The 12,813-nt window shown below is 37.6% G+C and overlaps 1 protein-coding gene across 2 annotated transcripts in view; it reads right to left on the reverse strand.

Annotated features, from left to right (window-relative positions):
* Positions 1-12,813, reverse strand: part of LOC130916155 (neural-cadherin-like) — a 442,935-nt gene that overhangs the window by 26,545 nt on the left and 403,577 nt on the right. For both annotated transcript variants that reach the window (XM_057836649.1, XM_057836648.1), the window contains one exon: positions 7,202-7,356. In XM_057836649.1, the coding sequence (XP_057692632.1) occupies positions 7,202-7,356 (155 nt within the window). The remainder of the gene's footprint in view (positions 1-7,201; positions 7,357-12,813) is intronic.

A 12,813-nucleotide genomic window follows, 5' to 3' on the forward strand; every position in this document is an offset into this window, starting at 1 on the left:
TGCAATTAGTTGGAAAGACACATTAACATTATGTTGCATCAACAATATCTAATCAAGCTCCTCATTCACTGTTCATGTAGAGACTGCATGATTCAATCATGCTCACCTTGGAAACATGATGGTTTCTTGCTGAAAATGCACACTGTCTTTTCGTAAACTTTACAACCTGCCTGATTCATTTTTTTGAGTGCAGATTGCCTTTGTCCATTAAGCCTATTCAAGTATGATGCATGCGCACTAATTCGCAGTCCGAAACGCAGTGAGGAAACTCACCTGCATGCGCAGAAGCATCGAAATAAATAACTACGCACTGTGCGTGCATGACGCATACACATAAGCCTTATGTGTGTGCGTCCGTTTGCACCAAATCTGCCATGTAAGCAATACTGAAATATTGCTCATTTGACGCACAGAGAAACCGAGCATTATCAGCCTTTTCTTTATTGTATTTTTTTTAAGGCTGTCAAACGATTACAATTTTTAATCGAGTTATTTACAGCTTAAAAATTAATTAATCGTAATTAATCGCAATTCAAACCATCTATAAAATATGCCATACTTTTCTGTAAATTATTGTTGGAATGAAAAGATAAGACACAAGACAGATATATACATTCAACATACGGTACGTAAGTACTGTATTTGTTTATTATAACAATAAATCAAGATGCTATTAACATTATTAACATTCTACATTCTATCCATGGATAGAAAAACTTGTAGTTCTTAAAAGATAAATGTTAGTACAAGTTATAGAAATTTGATATTAAAACTAGGTCTGTCAAAATTATCTCGTTAACGGGCGTTAATTAAATTTTTAAATTAATCACGGTAAAATATTTGACGCAATTAACGCAGATGCCCCGCTCAGACAGATTTAAATGACAGTACAGTAAAACGCTCACTTGTTGTGTTTTATGGAGTTTTGCCGCCCTCTGCTGGCGCTTGGGTGTGACTGATTTTATAGGCTTCAGAATCCATGAGCATTGTGTAAGTAATTATTGACATCAACAATGGCGGGCTACTAGTTTATTTTTTGTTTGAAAATTTTACAAATTTTATTAAAACGAAAACATTAAGAGGGGTTTTAATATAAAATTTCTATAACTTGTACTAACATTTTTTTTTTAAGAACTACAAGTCTTTCTATCCATGGACTGCTTTAACAGAATGTTAATAATGTTAAAGCCATCTTGTTGATTCATTGTTATTATAAACAAATACAGTCCTTATGTACCATATGTTGAATGTATATATCCATCTTGTCTTATCTTTCCATTCCAACAATAATTTACAGAAAAATATGTCATATTTAATAGATGGTTTGAATTGCGATTAATTGCGATTCATTTTTAAGCTGTAATTAACTCGATTAAACATTTTAATCGTTTGACAGCCCTAATTAAAACCCCTCTTAATGTTTTCGTTTTATTAAAATTTATTAAATTTTCAATCAAAAAATAAACTAGTAGCTAGCCATTGTTGATGTGATTACACCATGCTTACTCCCCAAACCCATAAAATCATTTGGAACCAAGTGCCAGCAGAGGGGCAAACAGGTAACAAGTAACAAGCGGACATTACACTGCTGTCATTTTAATCTGAGCGGGGCATGTGCGTTAATTGCGTCAAATATTTTAACATGATTAATTACAAAAAATTAGTTACCGCCAGTTAACGCGATAATTTTGACAGCCCCCTGCGTAGTAAAAGTCGAGTTTAAGCTAGGCGCTAACGCTATTGAACAGCTACAACGCTGCCATCTTGCATGCTTCTCTCGCTCTTTGCTGACGTAATACTGCATGAATTCCGATTTGGGAGACTTGACAGTTCAGACCGCCGCCACATTCTGGAAAAATGTGGCCAAGATCGGATTTAAACCACATAGGAAAGTGACCCAGATCGGATTTGAAACGGTCCACTTCTATGCGACTTGTCAAGTTCAGACTGCCAAGTTAATGCCTCACTCAAGTCGGAAAAACATGAACAAATCAGAAGACCTGTGGTCTGAACTTAGTCTGAGATGTCAGAGCATATTTGTTGCGAAGGTTCTTCCACTTTTTTTTTTTGTATATACTCTGTGACCTCCAGCCCAGTATTTTCAGCAATTTCATACCTCAAATTGTTTGCCATTTGGCAGTCCTTGTAGTGTTTCGGGGAGAAATTGTAAGTATGGTAACTTTTCCTTACTTCCTCAACGATTATTTCCTCGACCTAGTCTTTCTTTTTGTTACAACAAGTCTGAAAAAATGGCGGGATTGTTGCCTGTATCTGTGTTGACCGGAAATAGCAATAATGGAAATAGCGTTTTGTGTGGCCCAATCACTGTCCTTGCCGTTCACGTAGCAACGCATCACCTTGACACATAGTCGGGATTTTTGAGAGGCGCACGTCAGGCTACGGCGTAAGGTCAGAGCAGAGTACATCGTCAACAGCGTAGCTACAGAGTTGCATAAGCATAACAGACCCTTTGTGGGGAAAATGAATTCATGATACGAGCGCATTTACGTTACGAGATGTAACGTCATGTAACTGATTGTGCTCATATCATGAGAATCCACCGTAATTAAATCTCATACCTGTCAAGTTGTACGGTTTTGGCGTAATTTGTACAAGTGAGCACTGATTTTTAAATGTGTACGCCGTACGTTCAAAATCTGTACGTTTTTCGTGCATATGTTTTTTTTTCTCCGTTCAGATTTTGTCACCGTTTCGGCAACAGGACAATCTGCGTTACTATGCGTTATGTTGGTTGAATGACGCGAGAAAAGAGAGACACGGAGAGAGAAGAGTGTTTGTTGTGACGCTGCAGCAAATGCGATGCTAGGCTATGTGGCTCCAATATTTCCTGACTGTAGCCGACAGCCTACAATCTACGCCTAGATAGCACATGCATATAGAACTACATGCGAAATTACAGACAGACGGCGGCGTTGGTAAACAGCCGCCATTTTAAAGCAGTAAACTTCTCAGAAAGGCTCCGTTGTGGTGAACCTTCCTAGCTAACCTAAGTAACTTTTTCATCCAAAATACTCCTAAATCGGCAAAATCTTGACTTGAATCTATCTTTAAAGGATGAAATAGTTTTAAAACTTTCACACGTCGAAAGTAGACAGAAGGGAACTAATGCAAAAACCGGAACAATTTTAACAATTTCAATGGTTGATTCACAACATTAAATGACTTTCAAACAGGGCAAAGGTTACTATTAGAGGTGTGCGAAATTTCCAATTCTTAGATTATTCGCGATTCGGGCGTGGAAGATCCGACGATTCACAAACATCCAAATTCCGATTATTGAAATATGTCAAGTAAAGTGGAAGTAAAACACACTCAGCGCGCCGCGTTTTCGGGACGCAATGAGGAACGGAGCGAGAGTAGCTAAACATCATGCTTGTCATTACCCGGCCCCTCGGGTAATGCCAATGCTCAACTCACGGCTGTAGCTCAACTCATGCCGCGAGATACAAAAAAAAAACACAACAACATACCTGACTGCTGCCGAAAGCTGCTACAAAGTACGTCCACATAATGTTAAGGTAGATATCATATTCATATAGGACTAGATGCAATAAAGACTCGGTGGCGATAGCAGCACATGTAGAGAAAGCTAGATGCGGGCGTTAGTAAACGGCCGCCATCTTAAAGCAGTACACTTCCCTGCAAAGCTGTTGCAGCGAACCTTCCAAGCGAACCTAATTAACTTTTTATCTAAAATACTCCTAAATCGGTAAAATATTGACTTGAATCTATCTTTAAAATAGTTTTAAAACTTTAAAAGTAGACAAAGGGGAAATTATGGAATAACAGGAGCAATTTCAACAACTTTAACGGTTGATTGACAACATTAAATTAATTGAATGTAGTTTAAAGCTGCTGATACAGAATGGGGATTTGAGTATATTATTTATTGTTTTTAACTGTTAACTTGATACAAATAGTCGTTTATTTAAGCCTGTGAGGCTTTTTTTTTTTTTTTTAACAGTTTTTGTAACTAATGTACAAAACATTAGCAGCTAATAGCGGGGGTCGGGGGGGGGGGGGGTGTCATCAATAAACGTTTTATAATCGAATCGTAGCCTCTGAATCGTAATCGTAATCGAATCGTTAGGTGCCCAAAGATTCCCACCTCTAGTTACTGTTTTTTTGTTTGTTTGTTTTGTTTTGTTTTTTTGAAAAAATGAAAAAAAACAAACAAACATGAAAGGTAACACCAGTTACTTTGCCAAGTAACTTGTTACTCTTACATTCAAGTAACCGAGTTACTAACTCAATAACTTTTTGGGAGAAGTAATTTGTAACAGTAATTAATTAGTTTTTAAAAGTAAGATTAACAACACTGGTCATAAAGATGAAGTCTGCAGAATGAAAGGTGACGAAAGCGGAGCTTTTATTCTGCCAATTTGTTGCCGAACACAATTTGCCTGCAACTATTGCTGATCACTGTTCAGAATTAGCAAAACAAATGTTCCCTGACTCAAAGATTGCATCGGTAAGTTCATTTTATCAATTGACCTTTTTAATTTATAATAGGACACACTAACGAACTACCTTCAAGTCAATCTGAATTGCGAGCTGAAGTGCAGCCATCAAAAGACATGACAGAAATGGCCAAAAGTGCTACATACAATTAAAACAAAAGTCACTGTTAAATTTTAGCAATCATAATGTAGCTGAATATATTGATTTGTGAATATTTGTGAATGATATTGTTCTTTGATTGCACCAGGTTATATGTGACAATTAGGGCTGTCAAAATTATCGCGTTAACGCGCAGTAATTAATTTTTTAAATTAATCACGTTAAAATATTTAACGCAATTAACGCACATGTCACGCTCAGACAGTATTCTGCCTTTTGGTAAGTTTTACAGCAAGGCTTTTTGTGCTGTCTAACAGCGAACTCTTGTGGTCGCTTTGCGACATGGTTTATTTTTTTTCTTGCCAGTTCAATATAGCTGCACGACGTCTCGGGCTGACGCTTACGTTGTAATGTTGTGCTTATATGATCCTTGGACATGATTTGTCCGTAAGTATGGTTGTTGTAAAGAATGTACATATTATGTTAGTAAGCGAAATGTTCTATTTTTTGTATGAGACGCTTTTTGTTTATGTTTAGTGAACCTGTATAGCGTGCTAAGCTAACGATGTTGCTAATGCAATGCTTGTGTACTTTTTTGTTGTTGTAGTTTTACGACGGTCTAAAGACGACAATGGTTTGAGGCTATTTTATTAATAAATCAGATGAAAAAGGGAGAAGTCTGATTATTAAGGCGTCGTTCACTAGCTGTCTAGCTTTGGAAAAAGTAGACGCTTCGGAGTGAGGACAGCATAGACAGATTTAAATGACAGTAGAGTGAAATGCCCACTACAGTCCTTATGTACCGTATGTTGAATGTACAGTGGGGATACACTGCCAATGGGTTTTCCCATTGACAGTGTATCAAATACTTGTTCTCCCCACTGTATATATCCATCTTGTGTCTTATCCTCCCATTCCAACAATTTATTTTACAGAATATATATATAATTTACAGAAAAATATGGCATATTTTATAGATGGTTTGAATTGCGATTAATTGCGATTAATTACGATTAATTAATTTTTAAGCTGTAATTAACTCGATTAAAATTTTGAATAGTTTGACAGCCCTAGTGACAATATTACCAATAAATTTGTATTATTTTAAAAATTATTTTTGTTTCATATTGAACGCTATATACGACGTTGTAAGATTAGTCACCAATTTGTAAGGGCATTAGTCACTATTTGTAAGATTGCCAACGGCCTTGGGTTGACAGGTATGAAATTTAAATTTTTGGGGAAATTAAAAAAAAAAAAAAAAAATTAAATAACATATGGAGGAAGTCGGCGTGATGTCACGATGACGTCACCTCTCTTAGCAACGTGTCGCCATTTTGTGAAGGGGGTACGCACAGCTTAACATTCCATAGACAGACGCCTGAAATTCATATATTTCAGGTGTGTTTTGCGTCTTTTTTCCTAAAAACGTCTTAAACGTGGCTTACTATTATCACGAGTCACTGCCGACAGACGCGAGGAGGCGATGCAATTTAAAATTAGCGTTTATTGGCGATACAAAGTCGCAGCTGATAGCTGGATAAACAAAGGAATGACCTGCACTGGAGTTCGGAAACATCTACAACTACCTCATAAAGTCACCCGGTAAGTTGACCTTTATCATTTACGTGGAATATGTACTGTGTGGAACTGAGAAAATTGGTAGTACAGTATATACGAAGTGATTATTTCTGCCGTTACCGGTAATTCGCCTCCAAGCTTTATTTAGACGTCAACACATCACGGCAAAAAAAAAAACAAAAAATTCCCACCAGGCCAATAATATACCGATTGACTAATCAGAGCAGTTCACGGCAAAAGAAAAAAAAAACGCCGGTTAAGGTAAAAATAACCACTGCCTCGTCTATTGAATCGTAGCAGCTAATAGGGGCAAAAAAATAATCGATTAAACTCACCAGTAATAAAATGTCGGCTGCAAACGTAAATGTGCTTGGATTTAGGTTCCCACAGGCGAAAATAGTCCACGGAACCGTCTTCTTTTACTGTTCCTCGATTAATTGCACTCAGCAATTTGTTCCTCCTTTTTTTTCTCACGTAGAAGAATGAAGAACTTCAAATGCGGCTCCGAACTCTTCCTTGTGTGACAACCCGCAACACAGCAACTTTTAGCCATTCCCACGGAAAAAAGACGGCAAATAAGACAAAAGTTCAATGCGTTTCTATTACAAGTAACTGGTCTTTTACCCCATTGACGTCATTAAATGCCCAGATGTCCGTCTGCCTCTATCGCATTCATCATTGCTACAGATTTGGTTTTGCTCAACCAATCAGACAGCGGAAAAACGTTGATGTCATTGAAGCCCCGCGGGGCTAATTTAAATTCGCATCGGATATCGAAATTGTCCCGTCGGTCGTATAGTTTAAGTTATATCGATCCTCACTACTGGCGGGAATCTGATTGGACAAAAAAAAAAAAAAAAAAAAAAAACAATGACATAAATTACACTAGAAGCTGTGCAGCCAAGAGAAACAATAAAGAGAAAAGTCTGCTGGGAATTAATTAACAGAAAGTTATGGAACAAATATTAGAGTTGAGGTTGCAGACGTGGGTCAGTGGTTTTGATAGTGCAATACATAAAGTGGAAGCAATATTTGCTACCTGGTCCTGCTCCCCTCCTCCTTCCTCGTCGTAGTTGAGCACATTCTCCCGGATGTCCTCCCACTCGCCGCGCTGCGCCGACACGTGGTACACGCCCTCCTTCAAGCCCTTGTGTCTCCTCCAGCACGAGTACAGAAAAAGGCCCAGCATCAACACTGAGGGGTGCCAGAGAGCAGGTTATTTTGGGCTTCGGGTCAGCAAACATCAAAAAAGTAGATTACAATTGCATTATCAGGGGTGTCCAAACTGTTCAGAATCAGGTTTTTAAAATGCATTAATTTTTTTACGTATTATTCATTCAACACGTCTGTTGCCCTCAATGGCAGTGAAACAAGATCACTCAATGCCACTCAAGCAACAAAGAGTCCAGAGGTACATGAATATTGTGATTAGGGTCCGATCATGTCATTTTCAAAGTATCGGAGTCGACAAAAAAATATCGGCCATGACTTTTTTTAATATATATATATTTTAATTAAATCGTTTTCTAATTGTATTTAACGTTACAGACATAATATGTTACACTCATCCAGAGTCTTTAGTTTAGGCTTAAGGCAGGGTTATCAAATTTATCCCGATAACGGCGTTAATTAATTTTTTAAAAAATGTATCACGTTAAAATATTTAACTCAATTAATGCATGCGCTGCACGACCTACTCACGCATTGTCGCGCTCAATCTGTAATGGCGCCGTTTTACCCATATAGAGAGATAAAAGGCAGCGCAAAATGAGCAGAGTGAATTTTGGCAGCCTTTGAAGCCTTTTTTTTTAATTGTCTAAAGCCTTATATTCCCTCTCCCTACGATTAGAAATATCATGGGAAACAATGTGGGGAAGCAAGGTAGCAATTGATCTTTTTCTTAACACCTTATGTTATTTCCCAGCGCAGAGAAGATATATCAATTGGCAGCACTACGCACAGTCATGGTTCCACTTCCCATCATGCATTTGGGCAGGGCTACAGTATCATTTACTGAAAGCTCAACAAATACACTAGATGGCAATATTTAGTCACATTATACAAAGTCACAAGTCTTTCTATCCGTGGATCCCTCTCACAGAAAGAATGTTAATAATGTAAATGCCATCTTGAGGATTTATTGTCATGATAAACAAATACAGTACTGTATGTTGAATGTATATATTCGTCCGAGTTTTATTCATTTTTTTCTTAATGCATTGCCAAAATGTACTGTATATGATCGGGAAAAATTATCGGGAATGTTTGGAATTGAATCGAGAGCAAAAAAAAGCAATCGGATCGGGAAATATCGGGATCGGCAGATACTCAAACTAAAACGATCGGGATCGGATTGGGAGCAAAAAAACATGATCGGAACAACCCTAATTGTGATATATACAGGTAGTCCCTGGGTTACGAACGAGTTCAACGCGTAAATTGGAATTAACCCTTTATGTCCCTCTAAATCTCAAAATAACTATCCAAAAAAGTCGAAAGTACAGGTAGTCCCCGGGTCATGAAGTACTCGACTTACGTGATTTTGACTTTAAGACGCCAGAGTCTCATTCGGCATTTTGTCTACAATCTTTTTTTTTTAAGTTGCACAAACTGTACCTAATTGTACCTCACTTTTTTTAAATGACTTTTTCTGTCAACACTAAATGTGAAGTTGTTCAGCTTGATAGACAGCAAACAAACCAATTGCACTTTAAAAGCTTTTTTACTTCCTTCTCATTTGACAATTTGTACAGCTGTAACACACATATGTACACGTCTGTTCAAAACGACACACATTTTAACAATAACACATTCAACGCAAAATAATTGGTGTTCAAACGTCCATCTAGCCTGATGTATATGTAAATTTAGTAGAATAAATTAGCCTAATATGCCTCACAAAGGTCCGCTAGCGTAAATGCTACCAATGCTAATGAATTTACTATTCTCAATGCAAATCGCTCACATTTAACTCCACAAACTGTAGCTCTAAACTTAATTACAAGTGCATACACAAACATATATTAGCTGAAGCAACTTACAGCTTTATGTGGGCCAAACCAGAGTGTACCTATCCTTTATCCATGTCAGATGTCTGAGTGCTCCTGTAAGGTAGCATTATTAAACAACAGTCCAGTCAGACCCAATGCTACCACCAGAGAGCAGTGTATCCTCCACCATTAAACAAAATACAATACTTTTGGACTTTTGGATAGTTTTTTTTTTTTTGTCTGGTACTCCAAACTCACCGCTGTTCCAGCTATTGAGTCTGGCCACCATTAAGCGGATAAGATTTCCAGGGCGGAGCAAGCCACAGCAAACAGACAGCAGAGTGGACCAATCAGCGACGGGCGGGACGAGGGACTTGCGCGGGGAAGTAAACATAAGAGGAGAGCGGAGTTTATTCAACATGGCTAGCGCGAGACAGACTGTTGTCAATGACTTGTGTCGATGTGCTTTTGGTATTTTAAAACTGATTTTACCGTGGATTGGAACATATTCTCGGCTCTCCTGTTCGCCATCTGTGTTGTTGTGAAGACGACTTCCGACGCGGAAGAGTGACGTTGCTCGTTAAGAACACGTCACGCAAATAAACGAATCAGATTTGTCGATTGATTTTGTACTTGCTCCAGAGGCCGTTAATGGGCTGGGTCCCAGACTATTCTCTCAGTGTTTGAAAAACACAGGGAGATCAGTCTAGCCGTGCCAGGCAAGTTTTTTTTAAGGGTTAATTCCGACTTAGGCGGAAATTCAGGTTACGTCAGCGTAGGAATGGAACTCGTTCGTAACTTGAGGACTACCTGTATTGTATTTTGTTTACTGATGCGGGATACACTGCCCTCTGGTGGCAGTGTTGGGTCTGGCTGGACTGTCGCCTTGTATGTGTGAGCAGACTCAAGACATCCGACATGGATAAAGGATAGCTGCGCTCTGGTTTGGCCCACATAAAGCTGTAAGTTGTTTCAGCTAATATATGTTTGTGTATGCATTTGTATTTAAGTTTAGAGCTTCAGTTTATGGAGTGATGTGTGAGCGATTTGCCATGAGAATTGTACGCGTAAATATATTTCGTTGCGTACAGCCTCCGTGCCATTGCAGCGCTCCGGCTGGACCCCGATAGCTAACCGCCAGGACAGTGAGCGTGCGGTCTGCGTAAGGCAGTGGGGCCACCGGCAGCCACGCGAGTGAGGTTTTCCCATGTTGAGTCAAATTATGCAACAGGTTTTCAGATGGAGCCCCGCGCCTTGCATCGAGCCCATCGTCTGCCTGAGGCGTGCTATTTTCGGCCGGACGAGTGGTGGCCATGATTCTTGCTTCTTCAAGCTTTTCAGAAATACGCTATTGTTGTAGCCACTAGTCACTCAAACATGTGTGACCAATAACGAAGTGCAACATTTGTGTCAAAATTATTCAATTAAAAAAAAAAGTGCATGCAGAACGTTTTGCACTTAAAAAAGTGAGTTCAAAACTTTTTGCCTTTCCATTAAAAAAAAAAAAAAAAAAAGAAAATAAATAAAAATAATATACATTTAAAAAAATATTTTTAGGGGGGGGTTATTTTTGCATATGTATTTCTTTGATTGAATTTTTTTTTTTTTTTGATTGAAGCTACTTTTTAGGGGATTGAAAGATGTAGACACAAATGTCCTAGCCAACATATGGCCCAAATACAAATAAATTGCTTCAATCAAAGAAAATATTTTCCATGAAAAATTAAGTGTTCAAATCCAATTTTTTAAATCTCAAATATTTTTTTGCATTAAAAAACCTTTTTTCTATGATTGAATTTTTTTTTTTCAGTTAAGTGATTTTTCTTTTGTAAATGTTTTCGTTTGTTTCAAGCAACTTGTTTTTGGATTGAATTATAAAGACCTACCCAAAATGTGGCCCAAACTCAAAACAATAATACTTACATCAAAAAAGTGGTTTCAATATAATTATATATATATATATATATATATTAGGGGTGTCAAACGATTAAAATTTTTAATCGAGTTAATTACAGCTTAAAAATTAATTAATCGTAATTAATCGCAATTAATCGTAATTCAAACCATCTATAAAATATGTAATATATAATATAATATAATATAATATATTTTTCTGTAAATTATTGTTGGAATGGAAAGATAAGACACAAGATGGATATATACATCGACATACGGTACATAAGTACTGTATTTCTTTATTATAACAATAAATCAACAACAAGATGGTATTAACATTATTCTGTTAAAGCGATCCATGGATAGAAAGACTTGTAGTTCTTAAAAGACAAGTTATAGAAATTTTATATTAAAACCCCTCTTCATGTTTTCGTTTTAATAAAATTTGTTAAATTTTCAATCAAAAAATAAACTAGTAGCCCGCCATTGTTGATGTCAATAATTACTTACACAATGCTCATGGGTGCTGAAGCCTATAAAATCAGTCGCACCCAAGCGCCAGCAGAGGGCGGCAAAACTCCGAAAAACACAACAAGTACATCTTTCGCTGTGCTCTCATTTTAATCTGTTTGAGTGGGGCATTTGTGTGTTAATTGCGTCCAATATTTTAACGGGATTAATTTAAAAAATTAATTAGCGCTCGTTAACGCGATAATTTTGACAAAAAAAATTAATGAAAGAAAAATAGTTTTCAAATGCTTTTTTGAATCTCAAATTTATTTTTGCATTCAAACACATCTTTTTTTGGATTGAAGTCACTTTTTTTTTCAATTGAAAATATATTTTTATTGAAGAAACTTTTTTTTGGATTGAATAATAAATACACAAATCTACCTCCATACCAATGCCGCAACTTTGGCGCTTAAAAAATTAAAACTTAATTCTCTAAAATCTTGACGTCAAGGAGTTAAAGATGAGAAGTGCAATAGAATACGCTGAATTTAAGCTTCTTGTGTCAGCCATATTCAATGAAACTTCCATTATTTGGCCAATAAAAACTGTGCTGCAGGCCGCATTTGGCCCGCGGGCTGTGGTTTGGACACCCCTGCTTTAAATGAAACAAACAATGTGAATGGAATGGAAATGCGAGGTAATGGTTTTTCTGAAAACAGACAACACGGGAAGGCTGCTCTCATTCTGCGGGTTAGAATTAGTCAAGTGTACGGTACAACTGTACAGGTAGAACGTGCTAATAAAACACAAACAAAGAGGCATTGCACCCTTTTACCAGACATGTTTGCTGTCTTATCATAGACAGCCAATCCCGAGGGATTCTGGACTGAATCTTTACCCGTCCGTCCCTGCTTTAAGTCAAAGCCTCGCCTCCTCGGCTGAGCACACACAGTGGAATCCTGCCAGAGCCCGGAGCCGAAAGGTCCTGAAGCATACATATCAATCAAAGCAATAGCGCGCTGAATAATACAACACAGTGGACTGACCTTTAAAGTCAATTAATCGCACCCATTTTCTTTCCTTTTTCTTTCCTCACTATATATTTTACTCGTTAACAATGACACAGTTTCCCCTCCCCATTTTTTCTACTCAGAAGTTATGTCCGTGCTTCCTTCGCCAATTCATTACTCATTAAATAAGGCAGTGCTTTTGTTTTTAGTACTTGTCTGGCCTCTACCTGCCCTCGTTTTTTATCTCATCTCCCACGCAAAACGGAAAAACGTTTTCAGCGTGTGGGGTATCGGTGTAATTC

The sequence above is a fragment of the Corythoichthys intestinalis genome, chromosome 5, assembly GCF_030265065.1.
Source record: "Corythoichthys intestinalis isolate RoL2023-P3 chromosome 5, ASM3026506v1, whole genome shotgun sequence".
In the NCBI taxonomy this organism is placed as follows: Eukaryota; Metazoa; Chordata; class Actinopteri; order Syngnathiformes; family Syngnathidae; genus Corythoichthys; species Corythoichthys intestinalis.